Source organism: Miscanthus floridulus, chromosome 2 (assembly GCF_019320115.1).
Source record: "Miscanthus floridulus cultivar M001 chromosome 2, ASM1932011v1, whole genome shotgun sequence".
Taxonomy (NCBI): Eukaryota; Viridiplantae; Streptophyta; class Magnoliopsida; order Poales; family Poaceae; genus Miscanthus; species Miscanthus floridulus.
The window spans coordinates 3807359-3825968 of record NC_089581.1 but is presented as its reverse complement, the minus strand read 5'-3'; the positions used below and the strand labels follow the sequence as shown (position 1 = coordinate 3825968).

Sequence of the window (18610 nt, the reverse complement as noted above, 5' to 3'; positions counted from 1 at the left end):
GGTACTGTGAATCTAATTATAGAGAACTCGAAGCAAAGGATCCCAAAATGGAATGTGTGGCACAAGGCACGTTAACCTAAACAACTGATCAGACCGAGCATCACAACGACCGGACGCCAACAAGGACATGATTTTTTGTATGTTTTGTAGAGACCAACATACAGCATGTCAGCATTCATGTCTGATCTTTGATATAATGCATAAACAGATAGAGGTAAGACATAAAAGATGAGTGCTCTAAAAAGATAAAGATAATCCATATATCATCATTCTATCCATGCAGAGTGATGTAGTTCATAATTTAGTTTTTAGTTTGTTGATGAGAACCAGATCCTGCTAGATGAGTAGACCAGGAACAACACATCCAGCAACAGTTCTGTGTAGACACATACAGCCGGTTCCCTTCGGAAAACAAGGGAGGTGAAGCCACACAATAGGCTCAATGACAGTAAATATTCGTAAAACATGTCAGAATTACAAACCGTTAAAAGAAGCACTGGAAGTCAACAGAAAGGAGGGCGCTGTGTTGTGTGAGAAAATGTACAGAGAAACCATGACTTGAGTACAACAATCCATTCACTGGAAACATGCATGATTGTACTGATATACAACTCAAGCTGCAATAATAACACATCAGTAAAATTCTCTATAACACGGTTGTACCCACAAACCAGAAGCCTACTACATATCTTCAATCATGTTGTGAGCAGCAGATAAACAAGGCCTTTCAAATATTCAACTATCTCGGACCCACCAAGTTTTGAAATTCCAAATACTCTGTCGACAAATGTTATTGGAACCTGGAGAGGAGAAGGCAATCAACGATTCATTTACCAAAGTCAAGAGATGATCCAATATTATTCGATGAAAAGCGAGACCCCACAGTGGCATACCTCTTCAATGTGATAACCTTTCCTAGTAGCCCTAACAATCATCTCCATCTGGAACACGTAGCCCTTGCTGACACATGAGGAGATTAAGTCTTCCAGGACATCTCGCTTATATAACCTATTATGATATGCTCATCAAAAGAGGTGATTGAAGGGTGGGTATTTAATCTGTTCGAGATAAAAGAAAGACAGACCTAAATGATCCAGTTAAATCTGAAGCTCCAGGCTGTAGTAACGTTTGTGCAAGAACATTTGCACCTCTGCTAGTCAGCTTGCGCATGAGATTCCAACCATGGACACCACCATTCTTAACATACCGTGTGCCAGTTACAACGTCAGCTCCAGTTTCCTTTTGTTTCCTGGTTAAGGAAATAACATGATTAAAAAAGACACGTTTTGTACACTACTTCATTTCAGTAGCCTCAGTGAGGAGCCCAAAGGGACCAACTGACAAGATTTACTTGAAATGTGTTTTCAGCTATTGGATCCAACAACTGTGACACTATTATTTTTTTGTCGCTAAAGATATTTTGAGAACATATTGGACTGAGAATTATATGCACTAAAAAAATAGATTTGAGGATGCAGACTAATATCTGTAAAATAACATGTAGTAGAAACCCAATAACTCTTTATATCTTCAGAGATACGATTCTTACCTAATAAAGCTTGGCAAGTATTTTGGCTGTTCAGAGTGGGAAAATAGTTAGTAAGCTAGGAAGAAAAATATTGTAAATAGCAAACATAACAAAAGTAGTAACAGAAAGAAGAAAAGGTGAAAGATTTATACATGGTGAGATAGGTCCGCATCCATGATAACGACAAATTCCCCTGAGGCATGTTTTAATCCATGTAAATATGCCGTACCTGGATATTTCCAGTTGCTACTTAATATAAGTGGGGAGAATAATTTCAGTAAAAAATTAAAGTCAAATGTCTAAACTCACCAAGTCCTAGCTTCCTTGGCCTAGCTCGCAGTAGCTGGCATCATGTCAGGTTAAAGACAATGTATTAAGCCATGACACTGAACAAACAGATTAACACCACATGTACAAAAACTTCAAGTGGACCAGGAGCATATACTTACAACAAAATCTTCACCATATACTTGCTGCAGTTGTTTTACAATGTCCTGAGTTCCATCTGGACTACCATCATCCACAACAATGATCTCAAAGTTCACATCCCTGGGGTAAAAAAATGTCAAATCAGGTTATATAATATGTAAGAACTTGGCAACATATCTATATGAATGTAACAATTTTTCCTTTCCACCACAGTAGCAAGCTTCCAGCAAACAATGGAAGTTAAATAATGGCCATGTAACGCATGGTGACATTCTAAGAAAAGGGACACACAACAAGCCAACAGTTGCAAGTTGTAATACCTAATAGTGCATTTGATATCCAAGCAGGAGAGCCTCTCATGACCCATTTGACATATCCGATGAACTCATAAAAGTTTTTCAAGTTTTTCTGTCTGATGGATTGAATTAGGCCTGCCCAGCAGGGCAGCACTAGAATGAAGGGTATCTATGACCTGTATGGCCAAAATACACAAGTAAAAAAAGGAAAACTGGTTGCCACTATGATAGTTCAAGACTTGATAAACAAGAAGCAAATTCTAGCTCAAATGTTGGTAAAATAGCACTAGAAAATTGTTTCAGTTCTTGTTCTCAGGAAAAAAAAAAGGTGGACAGTGACCACTTCAACAGTACTGGCATCATTAGAACTCTGCAACTATCTACTGTAAGATGTGCAAGCAGAGCTCAAGGGAGGGCTGGTTAATGTCCGCATAACAGAGTTCGAATTGCAGCAAAGAGGGAACATAAAGAATCTATGTCATCTACTTGGACGCATAATGGAGTAACAAGTGATTCTACTTTGCAGTTGCATCTCAGAGCAAGGTAACACCTAAACAGATCGGCAGTTCCATTCACATATTCAGATCAGGTCGATTCTTGTTAAGTAGGTTATTAATCTAATCGATCCAGTTGACGCACGCAACCGAATGACATCTAATCTAATGAAATAAAATCCGACAACGTTCACCACTGAAGATCTCGACGCAACCGTAGCAGCAAAAGGCGCAACGGAGAGAGACAGATCAGCGCCGGACGGGAGAAAGGGAGCTGGGCGGTGCTTACGGGAGGTGCTTGAAGATGAGGTAGACGATGAGGGCGATGTTCAGGCGCTCGTTGTAGGTGGGCACGATGATGCTGTACGCGCGCTTGCGGCCCGCCGCCGCCGCCTCCATGGACGGCCGACTGGACACAGCACCGGATCTCTCCTCCTCGAGCGAGCGCTCCGTCGGAGCCTCGCTGGGTCGGGAACAAGTGGCTCCGCAACTGACCGTCGTCGCTCGCAGCCCGCAGCCCGCAGCCGCCGTTGCAGAGGACGAAGCCGGCGAGACGAACAAGGCCAGGCAGGATGGCCGGGCTCAAGCCCTCATGGGCATGCGTGTGAATGGGTTTAGGCCTGCGCAACCTTCGGGCCCAGGCCCATAGCCCACGAATGTATATTCTGTCAGATAGGCCAGTGAAGAAGTAAATTTTAAAAAAAAAACGATTTGAAGAAATTAAAAAAACTTTGAAGACCTCTGGAGCATCTACGAGAGTCTTTCTAAATCACACTCTCTAAATCATCATTTAGAGAGCTATTTGCATAAAAATAACATTCTATATCTTTTTACTCTGTCTTTTTTTTTTTTGCGAAGTTCTTATTCTGTCTTTCTAAAGCCCAATCTCTAAATCATCATTTGGAAGGCTTCTTTGGCTGACGAGAAATCCGTAATAGAAGATGGCTATATTTAGATAACCAATAACCAATTAAAGAAGTTTTTATAGTGTATCTTTTTCACCAAAATCTCTATTCGTAGAATTAGAAAGAAATATAGATAGTCTCTTAGAGTTGCTCTTACACTCTTCTTTTAGTTCCAAAACCTACTTTGTATCCAAAATTGTGAAATTCAAATAAGAGGTGTTAAACTTACTTTGTATCCAAAATTATGAAATTCAAATAAGAGGTGTCAAACTGTTAAGGCTATGTTTGGATGCATATGTATTCACTTCAATCCACATGTGTTGAAATGAAACTTAGTTTAATTTCACTCTAATACACTTCAACACGTGTGGATTGAGATGAATACATACGTATCCAACACAAGGCCTAAGTTAATAATGTAAGCACACGGAAATACAGCACACAAAAAAGAGAGCCAAAAAAAACCTGAAAGTACCTCACAGGGTACCACAAGGAACAAATAATGTACTTACTCGTTTCGTTTTCATTTGGTATGTGGCCGCCTAAAATCAGTTGAAGATCATGCGCCAGATGTTATTTTTCTATAACTGATCTCATATACAGGGTTAAAGAAAAAGCATTCCAAATCTTCTTTTCCTCTCATCTTTAAATAATCATTTAAACGCAATAATTGATACAGAAAACACAAATTCCAATTGCAGCAAGATAAAGAATCCATAGTACTGTAGCAACGTAGAATATATACACACACGAAGAGAACATAAGACAACAATTTAAGCTACCAAAATAAAAAGGATCAGTACTTTCAGTACTTTCGTTTGCGCCATAAACTAATCAGGCTAGAATCAGCCTGTTCGCTTGTTGGTTTCAGCCAGCCCAAACCAGCCAGCCAATAGTGTTTTTCTCTCACAACAAACCAGCACCAGCCAGCCCAAACCAGCCCAGAAACCAATCAGCGAACATGCCGAATGATTCTTGCAGTCCGAGTGTCTGAGCAAGTCAGAAACCAACAGTAACATTTCATTCGAACACATCTAAACATACTGCCATCTCAAATTTGCAAAAGACTTCTTGCTATATTTTGGAGCTGATGAAGACCCCGAACTGGCAAGGCCATGAAATGCTACGAGTTCTTGTGCCAAAGGGATTTGAAAGGCAACTGAGAAAACCATGACTCAGAGCCTGAAGATTTAGGAGACGCACTTGAAACAGCATGCGGATCTCTCCAGAACTTGAGAACATAAAGGCTCTCCTCCTCAGTACACCTCTTCAAGACAACGCGTGATGCATACCCCATCTCGCTCATCAGATGGCATATATCTGAAGGATCATTATCTTCGAGGGCCACCATGTACAGCCACCCTCTTTCTGATAGCACCTCACGCACAGCAGGAAGGATCCTGTGTATCACTTGGCGCCCGTTCAAACCTCCTGCCCAAGACGAAGCAATGCCTTTGCATCCAACTTCTTCCACAGGAGTTGGCACATAAGGAGGGTTAACAACTGCCACATCAACCATACCAGCAAGGCGTTTATCAAGACCAGACACGATATCAGTAACAATCACATCTGCATGCACCCCATGAGCCTCAAGGGTCGCTTGAGTTGTCTCGGCAGCATGTTGGTTGATGTCAGTTGCTAGGTACTGGGCTCCAGAGCCTAATTGCCTGAGCATGATTGCAAGAGAGGTGATGACATAACCACTACCAGACCCTACCTCCATACATAACCTTGGCTGTAGTGTCAAAAGTTGCGCTTTGTCTGAGAGTAGTGCATCAACAAGGGCAAAGGAATCGTCACATGGCTCATACACATCTGGATGGCTGGCAACAAGCGGAATTTGTGCAGTGTTTAATGTCCTCCCTGAAGAAGCCTGCAAAAATAAGTTTTTGTCATACAACTAGCATAGACAATCGCAGAAATAAATATAGATTGCACATATTATTTTTTCTATCTGTTTAAAGCAAGCACAATAATTGGTTAGAATGAAACAAAAATAGTACATGACAAAATGGATGATATGCTTTTTAGCACTCCAGCAGTGAACATCGAAAAGAGCACAATAGTTGAATGTCACTTAGTGGAATTGGATAATATCTCGCCATTCATTTCCTGTAAATGCAACATTTTGGCAACCGATATGTCTCTCTTACATTAAGGATATCCAGCAACATAATTTAACGGCATTGATGATCACCAGAACAGTTCAACATGGTGACTATATGCATTACTTATAACACACTATAGTTCAGTATGCTGAGGACTTCTTTTTAGTGGGCATGTTGAGGACTTTTGAGATCTTCAACAAGACATTGTGTCCCTCATGTCTCTTTCAGCCCAAGCCCAACCATGGATTGTGTTAGTTAAATGACTTCAGTGCTTATTACTGAGAAAATTGTACCAAAGATTGATTCAGGATCAGATTTCCGAACTACTAAATCCAACTTTAGTGAGGATGGGGATCGCCGCCGCCCCTTCCGGGCAACTACCTTGCGGCGGTGGCGCCGCCATGGATATTCAAAACGAGCTCGGATCCTGCACCTCACCACCTCCGCTAGGTTTCATATCGGAGGAAACGAGGACTCCGCTCCCAAACCCTCGGCTTTTCTCCCAATCTGGAATCAGACGTAGGAGGACGAAGTGCTCACCTTGCCCCTCCTGGGGAGCCCCTTCTCGGTGCCGCTGGGGAGCTCCGCCAGCTTCCCCGTCGCCGCCGCGCCGTCGCCGGCGCCGTCCGCCATGGAACAGCAGTCGCTGGGCCGCTGGGGGTGACTGGATGAGAGATGCCGCCGCGATGTTGACCTGTCGCAAGTTGCGTGCGGCGGCGTGCTGGTGAGAGAGAATAGGAAAGGAACGGAAGTGTCTTTTTAACTGAACCGACGCCACGGCGGACAGGTTGGTCAGGCTCAGCCCGCTCGGGGAGTCGGGAGAGAGGGCGCGCTGCGATTCTATCCACTCCCCCCGGAGGCAAAAATCTCCCCTCCCCCCAAAATCCAAGGCGTGGTGGAATCCTAAACCCCCTCAGCGCGCGGCGATGGCGCTCGTGTCCACCGCCACCGTCGCGTCGTCGTCCTACCACTGCGACATCCTCCTCTTCCCGAGGACCAGGAGGAGCTGGCGCGGGCCGAGGTGGAGCCGCGGCGGCGCCGGCGCGGGCGCGAGGCTACCGGTGCTGCAGCGAGCGGGCGGTGGGCTTGCGGTGCTGGAGCGAGCGGGCGCGGGCGCGGGGCCTGCGGTGCTGGAGCGAGCGGGGGCCACGGCGGCCGCGGCGAGAAGGGAGGAGCTGGTGCCCGCGGGGAATGGCAGGAACTCGTACGAGGTGGAGTCGCTGATCGACCGGCTGAGCAACCTGCCGCCTCGGGGCTCCATCGCGCGCTGCCTCGAGACGGCGCGGCACCGGCTGACGCTGCAGGACTTCGCGGCCGTGTACCGCGAGTTCTCGCGACGCGGGGACTGGCAGCGCTCGCTCCGGCTCTTCAAGTACATGCAGCGCCAGTCGTGGTGCCGCCCCGACGAGCACATCCACGCTATCGTCATCGGCGTGCTCGGGCGCCAGGGCCCCGCGCTGCTCGACAAGTGCCTCGAGGTGTTCCACGACCTCCCCGCCGAGTCGCGCACCGCGCTCTCCTACACCTCCCTCATCGCCGCCTACGCGCGCAACGCGCTGCACGAGGAGGCCCGCGCGCTGCTCGACCAGATGAAGGCCGCGGGGGTCGCGCCCACCGCCGCCACCTACAACACCGTGCTCGCCGCCTGCGCCCGCGCCACCGACCCACCCGTCCCCTTCGACATGCTCCTCGGCCTCTTCGCTGAGATGCGGCACGACGCGTCCCCCTCCGTGCGCCCCGACCTCACCACCTACAACACCCTCCTCGCCGCCGCCGCCGTGCGCTCTCTGGCTGATCAGTCTGAAATGCTGCTGCGCACTATGCTTGAGGCCGGCGTCTCCCCGGATACTGTATCTTATCGTTACATTGTGGATGCCTTTGCCAGCGCCGGCAACCTCTCCCGTGTAGCCGAGCTGTTCTCCGAAATGGCTGCCATGGGGAACACGGCGGATGCCTCTGCGTATCTAGGACTCATGGAGGCACACACGCGTGTTGGCGCCACGGCTGAGGCGGTGGCTGTGCTGCGGCAGATGCAGGCTGATGGGTGTGCGCCAACAGCTGCCACTTACCGTGTCCTGCTCGATCTTTATGGAAGGCAGGGGCGGTTTGATGGAGTGTGCGAACTCTTCCGTGAGATGAGAACTGCTGTACCGCCAGACACGGCCACATATAATGTGCTCTTCCGTGTATACGGGGATGGTGGCTTCTTCAAGGAGGTGGTGGAGCTCTTCCATGATATGCTTGAAACTGGGGTAGAGCCTGATATGGTGACCTGCGAAAATGTCATGGCTGCCTGTGGTCGTGGTGGCCTCCATAAGGATGCAAGAGAAGTTCTTGAATATATGACCAGAGAAGGAATGGTACCTACTGCAGACGCCTACACTGGCCTGGTTGAGGCTCTTGGCCACGCGGCTATGTATGAGGTCAGGAAACAAATCCTAAAATCTTAACCCTGAGTAATCCCACCTGTGATGAAATGATTTATTCGTGACCTTTTCGGTATGCAGGAAGCCTATGTTGCTTTCAACATGATGACCGAAATCGGTAGCTTGCCAACTCTTGAGACCTACAATGCTCTTGCGTTTGCATATGCTAGGGGTGGGCTCTTCCAGGAGGCTGAGGCCATCTTTTCTCGGATGAGTAACAATGCTGGCATTCAGAAAAACAAAGATTCATTTGATGCCCTCATCGAAGCATATTGCCAGGGCGCACAATTGGATGATGCAGTGAAGGCGTACATGGACATGCGCAAATCCAGGTTTAATCCAGATGAGCGGTCCCTTGAGGGGGTACTTAATGCCTACTGCATAGCAGGGGTCATAGATGAGAGTAAAGAACAGTTTGAAGAGCTTCAATCTAGCGTGACTGTGCCCAGCACCATTGCCTATTGCATGATGTTGTCACTATATGCTAGGAACGACAGGTAATGGTGAAGGACTCGTTCATTGTCTTAATCTGTATTCCCTCTGGAATATTCCCTCTGGAAGATTAAAAAGGGGGGCAGACCCAGTGCCGGAGGCTCCCACATGAGTGGGGTCTAGGGAAGGGAAAAACCGAGGCAAGCCTTCCCCCCGCAAATCTGCAGAGAGGCTGCTTCGAACCCACGACCTGGTGACTCAGTGAGACAGCTCTCACCACTGCACCAGGCCTGCACCACTCTGGAAGATTGCTCATGGTTTTTATAACAAACAGCACATTGCATGTTCTCGACTGAAACTTAGATTGCATTAACAACGTGTTATATGTTTCCTTATGAAACTAATTGGTTCTGGGGGAAAATAGGAAAATAGATTTCTGAACTGCGATTTGATGTGCCTGTCATCTACATTTTAGATTGCTAATCAAAGTTCAAACAAGCAATTGTAACACAAATTGCAAAAAACAACTGACCCTCAGCCTCCAAAAACAATTGAGCACCAAACAGCATTCTGGTAAGCGCTAATAGAATTTAGATTAATAATTTATCAGATCAGGGATCCTGATCCTTGTTCACCCAATCACCCTTACCAATACAATTGAGCGCTCAATTTCAGAAGCAGTTGTTTCATGGTGTGTTGAGTCACACATCATGGTACCACCTGTTTTCACTTTGGTACTATTGGGTATGAATTCATATTTATTCTATGCTTTGTGTTGGAATAGGTTTCTTCTGTTATTTTGTGTGCTCTTTCTGGTGCTTAGCAATCTTACGTTGGCCATGGATATTAATCTAGGTATGGCCAGGTCTACATTATTAAGGATTTCAGGAAACTAATGGACGACTGCACAATGCCTATAGTCACAATTATCAGTTTAAACCAAACTATTGTCAAAGAGACGATCAATGCTTTGGATGCAAAGCGTATTTGTGTTTATATAACTTAGAATACTCTGAAATTATCTTATTTGGTGTCAGATATGACATTGATGTGCAGACCACATTCCCTTTTTCTACCCAATGTGATTGGACCACACCATAATCAATGTTCATTTTTCAGGTGGTCTGATGCGTATGATCTGCTGGAAGAAATGAAAACAAATCGTGCTAGTAGTACACATCAAGTAATTGCTTCCCTAATCAAAGGGGAATATGATGATAGCTCCAACTGGCAAATGGTTGAATATGCCCTCGAAAACAGTACCATGGAAGGCTGTGACTATAGTTTACGATTCTTCAACGCTCTCCTTGATGTGCTTTGGTGGTTTGGTCAGAAGGGCCGAGCTGCAAGAGTTCTGGATCAAGCAGTAAAATTTGGGCTCTTCCCTGAGTTATATCGTGATACCAAGCTCGTCTGGTCACTAGATGTACATAGGTAATGCTATATGTCTCGTTCATAGTATTTGTGTTAAGCAACCTGATTTTCTTTCGGCTAGGCTGTACTCACTATCAGTTTGCATTTCAGGATGTCTGTAGGTGGAGCACTGGTGGCTGTATCAGTATGGCTCAATAAGCTTTATGACAGACTAGTAGAAGATGAAGATCTTCCACAGTTAGCATCTGTTGTTGTATTGTAAGCTTCCAGCCTAATACTCAAATGTTCCTTTCATATTATCATCTTATGTTGCTCTCTTATGGTATATTCTTGAATTGGCTCTATAATTAGTTCAGTTGTTTTGCTTGATATATTCACAGAAGTGCAACTTGATTTTAAGCTAGTGCCTATACTGCCGTTAAGTGCATTAATAGGAAGGAGAGAAGGACATTTATAGGATGGCTAGGGTTCGTGAGAGAAAGACACGGGACCTCAACCAAGTTAAGTGCATTAAGGATGAAAGGGAGCATCTCTTGATAAAGGAGGATGAGATCCGACATCGATGGCAAGAGTATTTTGACAAATTGTTCAATGGTGAGAATATGGACACAACCTTTCAGTTGGATGACTCTTTTGATGACACCAATAGGCGCTTTGTGCGGAGAATCCAAGAATTTGAGGTCAGAGAGGCGTTGAAAAGGATGAAAGGAGGTAAGGCGATGGGACCGGATGGTATCCCAATCGAGGTGTGGAGATGCCTCGGGGACATAGCTGTGTATGGTTAACCAAGCTGTTCAACCATATTTTTCGATCGAACAAGATGCCTGATGAGTGGAGGAGAAGTATATTGGTACCGATCTACAAGAATAAAGGGGATATTCAAAGTTGTACAAATTACCGGGGAATTAAGTTGATGAGCCATACTATGAAGCTATGGGAGAGAGTTATCGAGCATCGCTTGAGAGCAATAACGCGGGTCTCTATGAACCAATTTGGTTTCATGCCCGGAAGGTCAACCATGGAAGCCATTTTCTTAATAAGACAAGTTATGGAGCGGTATAGGGAGAAGAAGAAGGACCTACACATGGTTTTTATTGACTTGGAGAAGGCTTATGATAAAATACCAAGGAATGTTATGTGGTGGGCTTTGGACAAACATAAAGTCCCAACGAAGTACGTTGGGCTCATTAAGGACATGTACAGCAATGTTGTGACTAGAGTTCGAACAAGTGATGGAGACAAGAGACATACAAGGGGACATCCCTTGGTGTATGCTTTTCGCGGACGATGTAGTGCTAGTTGATGAAAGCCGGACATGGGTGAATCAGAAACTGGAGTTATGGCGGGAGACTTTGGAGTCCAAAGGTTTTAAACTTAGTAGAACTAAAACTGAGTATATGAGATGTGACTTCGGCACTACTACTCGGGAGGAGGAAGATGTTAGTTTGGAAGGTCAAGTAGTGCCTAGGAAGGATACCTTTCGATATTTAGGATCAATGCTACAGATGGACGGGGATATTGATGAAGATGTTAGCCATAGAATCAAAGCAGGGTGGATGAAGTGGCGGCAAGCGTCTGGTGTCCTATGTGACAAAAGGGTACCACAGAAGCTAAAAGGCAAGTTTTATAGGACGGCGATTAGACCTGCTATGTTGTATGGTGCAGAATGTTGGCCTACGAAAAGACGACATATTCAACAGCTAAGTGTCGCGGAAATGCGTATGTTGCGTTGGATTTGCGGTCATACAAGAAGGGATCGAGTTCGGAACGATGATATACGTGAGAGATTAGGGGTAGCGCCAATTGAAGAAAAGCTTGTCCAACACCGGTTGAGATGGTTTGGACATGTGCAACGGAGACCTCCAGATGCACCGGTGCGTAGTGGAATCCTAAGTCAGGATGGTAACGTGAAGAGAGGCAGAGGAAGACCGAAGTTGACTTGGGTAGAGGCAATAAAAGGAGACTTGAAAGGATGGAATATACCCAAAGACTTAGCCTTAGATAGGAGTGCTTGGAAGACAGCTATTCACGTGCCTGAACCTTGATTGCTTCTGTTGGGTTTCAACTCTAGCCTACCCCAACTTGTTTGGGACTTAAAGGCTTTGTTGTTGTTGTTGTTGTTGCCTATACTGCCGTTTGAACTTTACATGAAGAGAGGGCCTTGGAGGGTATAATTGGGTATTTTACTGCAAGTACAAAATTGAAACGTAAACTTTTTCACAGGATAACAATACTCCATAATTGTCATTTCAATTTTATTCTCATAGAACAATATCTTGCCTTCACTCACATATAATTGTCTAGTTCAGTGAATATTTTCCTGCTAGCCTGCTTTGGTCTGTCTGATAGTTTTTCAATATCCAGGAGAGGTGAAATGGAGAAAAGCACAATTACAAGAGGACTGCCAACCGCCAAAGTTGTCTACTCCTTTCTAAATGATACACTATCAGCATCCTTCCACTTCCCAAAATGGAACAAGGGACGAATCATATGCTTGAAGTCCCAGTTGAAAAAGCTGCAGTCAGCCGTAGATTCCTCAAATGGATCTCGTGCAGCTGGTTTTGTCCCCATGACGAACTCCCGTTTGCCGTCTCCTGGTTCCAATACAAGGGAGGACCAATTGGAAAATGGTACCAGCCATTTGCCAGACGAACCGTTGGTAGAGGAAAAGGAGTCAGAGCTTCTCGCATTGTGAGTTCTCAGGAGCTGCTACCCTTCGCATCTGCAGTTGTGATGCCATCGGTCTGAACAAGGGGAGACGGGATCCAGAATAACAGCCATATTTTGGGAGTTTGCTCATTCAGATCTCCGTCTCAGTACTATGGCACATCCATTCGCATTTTTGCAGAGCGCGGCTGGCTTCAGTTATGTATGGTCCTTGTGAAAAGGTGAGTTCAGTTATCCACGGTGGATGCTACTGCAGATTCACATCTTGCCTGAAATTTGTCTGAAACTTGTGAGCCGCTAGCTACTGCAAGCTTGACAGATGACAGACAATGCTGATCGTCAGTTGCATTTCAGGATTTAAGCACGTTGTAGGGAGAATGAGCTTATGGGTGTGTTGTTTGCCGCTCACTTGCTGTGTATGACATCCTTGTACGTCTAGCTCAACTCTGTAAAACATGATAGCTTCGTTAGCCTGATAAGTCACTGTTAGTGAATCATGTCAACTGTTGATACCCTCTCCTGATGAGGGAAATAGTGCCTGTAGTGTGATTTCTTTTCTTATACAGGGTCGCCGTGGCAAATGTCACTTGAATTTTTTGTTGCTTTTATCTGTATCTATCTGTATGATGCCGAATCTCAGATATTGAAGTGACTTTCATGTTCAAACAAGGAAGAGCTGGGAAATCACAAAATGGATCCACTGTCATGTGGGGCAGCCACTAAACGAAGCCACTGGTATGTGGAGCCAGGCCTTTCGACTGGTTTCTTCCACCAGCCGCCGTGCTACTGCCCAGAGTATTCGAACCCGGGAGCCAGAGCGGCAGAGCCCAAGCTACCACCTACCAGAGGCTGGAAGCGACGGCGCCGCCGGAGATGGAGATGGAGATGGAGACGGAGGCGGCGGCGGCGAGGCAGGCGAAGGAGTCCCTGGAGCTGGCGTTTCAGATGTCTCAGATCCTCGACACCGGCCTTGACCGCCACACCTTGTCGCTGCTCATGGCGCTCTGCGACCGCGGCGCCAACCCCGAGGCCCTGGCCTCCCTCGTTCGCGAGCTCTCCTCCGCTGCTCCCCCAACCGCCGCAGCCGCAGCCGCCGCCGCGGTTTCCTCCCCCGTGAGCAACGGCGCCGCGGGGCCGGCCCCGGCAACTGCGTCGATGTTCCCCTCCGGCCTTCGCCGTCCCTAGGGTTTGTGATATCCCTTTCTTCCCCGATGAGACTGCTTGTCAGTTAGTCGACTAGATCCCGTAGTATGCAGCCGTTGTGAATGCCTGAATGTAGCATTTCCTTCTGTTGACTAAATTTGTGACTTTGGCTTATGATTATAATTCACAAAGGGATAATGATTCAGACAAAATGGGCATATAGCACGTGACTGCATAGATGTGTTACTGACTGCATTTGGCATTATTCAAGTTACAATGTACTTATTTGAGTCACATTATTAGTTTGGAATCTCGCATCTTGCATACAGGGAATGGTTTGGTTATTGTTTCTATGCAACATCAACAGTTGTGGTAGTTTCTCGTTCTCTATATGCCACTCTTTTAGTTATACCTTCTTGAGTGGTGGCATTGTCATGATATAGGTGTGTTGCGGTGACTAGTAGATTAATGGGGTGTTTGGTTGAGGAGTGGGGTAGTCCATCATACTCTCACTCCTAATGGGGTGTTTGGTGGAAGGGCGGGCCTGGTGCAAGCGGTAGAGTCTTACTGCCTGTGACCGGAAGGTCCCGGGTTCGAGTCGCGGTCTCCTCGCATTGCACAGGCGAGGGTAAGGCTTGCCACTGACACCCTTCCCCAGACCCCGCACAGAGCGGGAGCTCTTTGCACTGGGTACGCCCTTTTTGGAATGGAATGGATTGATCCACCATCATCTCATCCCTCATAAGCTAATAATTAGTATAACCACCTCATGCCACTAAAATGCATGTGATGAAGACCACCTCACCTGTGTTCCTGTCCAGACTTCACCGTTCATAGGGTTTGTGGCATCCTTTCTTCCTGGGTGAGATTGCTTATCATTAGTCAAACTAGATCCCACAATATGCATTTAGCCACTTTGAATGACTGAATGTAGTGTTTCATTTTGTTGATTAATTTTGCATCTTGGCTAATGATTCACATTCACAAGCAGATAATACATGGACTGTTGTAGTTCCTAGATGAATTGGTTCAGACAAAATGTGCATATGTTACAAGACTGCGGACAAGATGCCTGATGAGTGGAGGTAAGGCGTTGAAAAGGATGAAAGGAGGTAAGGCGATGGGACCGGATGGTATCCCAATCGAGGTGTGGAGATGCCTCGGGGACATAGCTGTAGTATGGTTAACCAAGCTGTTCAACCATATTTTTCGATCGAACAAGATGCCTGATGAGTGGAGGAGAAGTATATTGGTACCGATCTACAAGAATAAAGGGGATATTCAAAGTTGTACAAATTACCGAGGAATTAAGTTGATGAGCCATACTATGAAGCTATGGGAGAGGGTTATCGAGCATCGCTTGAGAGCAATAACGCGGGTCTCTATGAACCAATTTGGTTTCATGCCCGGAAGGTCAACCATGGAAGCCATTTTCTTAATAAGACAAGTTATGGAGCGGTATAGGGAGAAGAAGAAGGACCTACACATGGTTTTTATTGACTTGGAGAAGGCTTATGATAAAATACCAAGGAATGTTATGTGGTGGGCGTTGGACAAACATAAAGTCCCAACGAAGTACGTCGGGCTCATTAAGGACATGTATAGCAATGTTGTGACTAGAGTTCGAACAAGTGATGGAGACACGGATGACTTCCCGATTAGGATAGGACTACATCAAGGGTCAGCTTTGAGCCCTTATTTGTTTGCTTTAGTGATGGATGAGGTCACAAGGGACATACAAGGGGACATCCCTTGGCGTATGCTTTTCGCGGACGATGTAGTGCTAGTTGATGAAAGCCGGACAGGAGTGAATCAGAAACTGGAGTTATGGCGGGAGACTTTGGAGTCCAAAGGTTTTAGACTTAGTAGAACTAAAACTGAGTATATGAGATGTGACTTCGGCACTACTACTCGGGAGGAGGAAGATGTTAGTTTGGAAGGTCAAGTAGTGCCTAGGAAGGATACCTTTCGATATTTAGGATCAATGCTACAGAGGGACGGAGATATTGATGAAGATGTTAGCCATAGAATCAAAGCAGGGTGGATGAAGTGGCGGCAAGCGTCTGGTGTCCTATGTGACAAAAGGGTACCACAGAAGCTAAAAGGCAAGTTTTATAGGACGGCGATTAGACCTGCTATGTTGTATGGTGCAGAATGTTGGCCTACGAAAAGACGACATATTCAACAGCTAAGTGTCGCGGAAATGCGTATGTTGCGTTAGATTTGCGGTCATACAAGAAGGGATCGAGTTCGGAACGATGATATACGTGAGAGATTAGGGGTAGCGCCAATTGAAGAAAAGCTTGTCCAACACCGGTTGAGATGGTTTGGACATGTGCAACGGAGACCTCCAGATGCACCGGTGCGTAGTGGAATCCTAAGTCAGGATAGTAACGTGAAGAGAGGCAGAGGAAGACCGAAGTTGACTTGGGTAGAGGCAATAAAAGGAGACTTGAAAGGATGGAATATACCCAAAGACTTAGCCTTAGATAGGAGTGCTTGGAAGACAGCTATTCACGTGCCCGAACCTTGATTGCTTCTGTTGGGTTTCAACTCTAGCCTACCCCAACTTGTTTGGGACTTAAAGGCTTTGTTGTTGTTGTTGTTGTTACAAGACTGCGGACATGTGCTGCGGCCTGCATTTGGCATCAAGATTCAAATTACAATGTCTCTATTTGGGTTACACAATTAATTTGCAATCTGGCATTTCTACAAATAGGGAATCGAGGTATGAGGTATGGGCATGTGCACTGGGGTGGGGGGGGGGGGGGGGGGGGGGGGGGGGGGTCTATGCAAGGAGAACAGTTATGTTAGTATCTATCTCTTGTTCTATATAGATATACCTCCTTTAGTAGTGGTATTGTGATGACATAGGTGCGTTGAAGCAACTAATAGATTGATTGTCCATGTGATTTGGTTGAGAATGTTAGTACATCAAGTGTTCCATCACAAATCGATTTTATGCTGTAGTAGAGTGCTGACAAGTTACTTAATTAGAGTCTAGAGTGCCACAAGCTTCTCGATTGTCCTTGGATAGTTGATCATATATAGAGGTGATAATCCATGAACAATTCATTGATCGAGTTGAATATTATTGTCTTTTTTGTGTTCATATGGCGGCGGTGCATGTGGGTTGGCTTCTACATGTATCATTTTCTTTTGTTTCCTGGTGCTGGATAGGTCTAATACTCTGTGATATCACCAAATGGTTACATTGGATTTCAAATTGGTTGATTGTCGTTATTCTGATGAATGTTATTTATAGCTGTGGTACCCGTTTCAGAACAAAAAATAGCGTTGATACTGATACTGCTCAGGACGAAATTAGGCTTCACAACATGGTGCTGTCACACCAATAGCCCTCATGGTGACTTTTAGCTGTAAATCGTTTGGCTCAATTTTTCGAGTTTTATATGATACACATTGGTTAATCACTTAGAACTGCTCCTTCAACATTATCCTGCTGCTTATCTTTTCCATCGCATAGTTCCATGGGTCAAATCTGAGCTATCAAAAGCATTTTGTCCAGGGCATTGAGATTTGAGATTTGACCTAATCCTATCTGAAAAGCATTTGTCTCTTCATGGGGATGATATTTCTTGCATCTGTGCTTTTAATCAGGTGCTGCTAAAGTCTGGATGGAACCGACGTGGTTTTTGAAGCAAGAGCAGATCTCGCTGCTGGGAATCGCTGTCTGAAAAGGATTGCCTTTACAACTCCATGTGCGCTGTTGTGGCTGTTGTTTCGACAAGAAACCTGCGGTTGGGTTCATAGAGCTACAGAAATCCACGTATCCCTCGCAGGACTTGTGCGGGTTAACAGTAGTTGTATAATCATGAGGATTGAGGAGTCATTCGGCCTATTGGCTAGTTGGTTTGTGGGCTGATAAGTCTGACGGGTGTTGGTTTGTTGTGAGAAAAAAACACTGTTGACTAGCTGATAAGCTTTGACTGAAACCAAGAACAAACAGATTGTCTCTTCACCCATCATTGGACTGCTTCCATCAGTTGTATGTATCGGTTTCACGCCCGGTCTTTCGCTTAATTATCCTCTCTTTGACCATACACATCCTTTGGCACTGGCATGTGCTTATCTTGGGAGGAACGTGCCATGTCTACCCATCGAGCAGTGACATCTTTATCGCTACACCCCTGTCCTGTTATGAGTGCATAGTGATACCATTTACTGTTCATCCACTTGCCATATCTCGATCTGATCGAGCTCTTGGCCGTTATTACGGCGGTGAAAAAGAGCTGCTGCAATCGCCAATTCATAATTGTGTAGGTTTCATCGACGCCTACAGGCTACAGGTTGTCCAGGTTCAACGCATCGATATCGTGTTACTCCATGATTGCAGAGTTTATATAAATTTTTTGTTTTGATTGACGGATTGCAAGCTTATTTTAGCTTGGTCACAGGTCAGGAATTGTGGCTGAATCTTGGACGGAGCAAAGCAAACATATTCGAATCGATCAATCAATCAAGTAAACCACTACGGCTCCGTTTGGTAGAGCTTTCTCACCGGTTTCAGGAGTTGTTTTGGAGCCGTTTTGTATTAAACGGGGTAAAGTAAAATAGCTTTACTTGTGAAACCCCTAAAAACATATTTTCACAGTGATTTGGAGTGGGATGGAGCAAAAAAAAAAAGTGGCTTCTTCCGGCTCTTCTTTCAGGCCCCTAAAAACATGCTCTCACAGAGAAATCATTTTGCCAAACAATTTACCAAAACCACCGCTTCAGTTCCACTGGTGGAACTGTTCGGAAGAAAAAAAAAATGGCTTCTGAAGTGAAGCCTTAAAGAACGCCGG

General features: G+C 45.6%; 4 protein-coding genes across 6 annotated transcripts; 2 read left to right on the top strand and 2 right to left on the bottom strand.

Moving 5' to 3' along the window:
* Positions 1–417: 417 nt before the first annotated feature.
* Positions 418–3358, bottom strand: LOC136537686 (dolichol-phosphate mannosyltransferase subunit 1-like). 2 transcript variants are annotated; one of them, XM_066529644.1, is made up of 8 exons: positions 3037–3358; positions 1978–2077; positions 1838–1871; positions 1681–1721; positions 1550–1575; positions 1085–1249; positions 894–1008; positions 418–800 (listed from the first exon to the last, which is right to left on the bottom strand). In XM_066529644.1, exons 1-8 carry the CDS (start codon positions 3144–3146, stop codon positions 696–698), a joined length of 696 nt encoding a protein of 231 aa, XP_066385741.1. In that variant the 5' UTR covers positions 3147–3358; the 3' UTR covers positions 418–695. The 2 variants fall into 2 exon arrangements, with proteins under 2 accessions (XP_066385741.1, XP_066385740.1); XM_066529643.1 differs by having other exon boundaries at positions 1681–1757; positions 3037–3357.
* A 949-nt stretch (positions 3359–4307) lies between these two features.
* LOC136515329 (uncharacterized) lies at positions 4308–6516 on the bottom strand. The gene is made up of 2 exons (XM_066508958.1): positions 6301–6516; positions 4308–5525 (listed from the first exon to the last, which is right to left on the bottom strand). The coding sequence occupies exons 1-2, from the start codon at positions 6391–6393 to the stop codon at positions 4776–4778; spliced, it is 843 nt and encodes a 280-aa protein (XP_066365055.1). The 5' UTR covers positions 6394–6516; the 3' UTR covers positions 4308–4775.
* A 40-nt stretch (positions 6517–6556) lies between these two features.
* Positions 6557–13253, top strand: LOC136515318 (pentatricopeptide repeat-containing protein At1g74850, chloroplastic-like). Of its 2 annotated transcripts, none has more exons than XM_066508947.1 (5): positions 6557–8183; positions 8268–8683; positions 9738–10052; positions 10143–10250; positions 12357–13253. In XM_066508947.1, exons 1-5 carry the CDS (start codon positions 6687–6689, stop codon positions 12685–12687), a joined length of 2667 nt encoding a protein of 888 aa, XP_066365044.1. In that variant the 5' UTR covers positions 6557–6686; the 3' UTR covers positions 12688–13253. The 2 variants fall into 2 exon arrangements, with proteins under 2 accessions (XP_066365044.1, XP_066365048.1); XM_066508951.1 differs by lacking the exon at positions 12357–13253 and adding an exon at positions 10373–12328.
* LOC136515336 (mitotic-spindle organizing protein 1B-like) lies at positions 12763–17939 on the top strand. The gene is made up of 3 exons (XM_066508961.1): positions 12763–12880; positions 13334–13845; positions 17424–17939. The coding sequence occupies exon 2, from the start codon at positions 13533–13535 to the stop codon at positions 13842–13844; it is 312 nt and encodes a 103-aa protein (XP_066365058.1). The 5' UTR covers positions 12763–12880; positions 13334–13532; the 3' UTR covers position 13845; positions 17424–17939.
* Positions 17940–18610: the final 671 nt, after the last annotated feature.

Coding starts and splice junctions, on each gene's coding strand:
- LOC136537686 (XM_066529643.1), bottom strand. CDS start 3,146: ATGGAGGCGGCGGCGGCGGGCCGCAAGCGCGCGTACAGCATCATCGTG. Junction 1,250..1,549: donor TACTTGCCAAGCTTTATTAG/GTAAGAATCGTA, acceptor TTCCTTAACCAG/GAAACAAAAGGAAACTGGAG. Junction 1,009..1,084: donor GATTTAACTGGATCATTTAG/GTCTGTCTTTCT, acceptor ATATCATAATAG/GTTATATAAGCGAGATGTCC.
- LOC136515318 (XM_066508947.1), top strand. CDS start 6,687: ATGGCGCTCGTGTCCACCGCCACCGTCGCGTCGTCGTCCTACCACTGC. Junction 8,684..9,737: donor CTATATGCTAGGAACGACAG/GTAATGGTGAAG, acceptor TTCATTTTTCAG/GTGGTCTGATGCGTATGATC. Junction 10,053..10,142: donor TGGTCACTAGATGTACATAG/GTAATGCTATAT, acceptor TTTGCATTTCAG/GATGTCTGTAGGTGGAGCAC.
- LOC136515329 (XM_066508958.1), bottom strand. CDS start 6,393: ATGGCGGACGGCGCCGGCGACGGCGCGGCGGCGACGGGGAAGCTGGCG. Junction 5,526..6,300: donor GGCTCCCCAGGAGGGGCAAG/GTGAGCACTTCG, acceptor TTATTTTTGCAG/GCTTCTTCAGGGAGGACATT.
- LOC136515336 (XM_066508961.1), top strand. CDS start 13,533: ATGGAGATGGAGATGGAGACGGAGGCGGCGGCGGCGAGGCAGGCGAAG.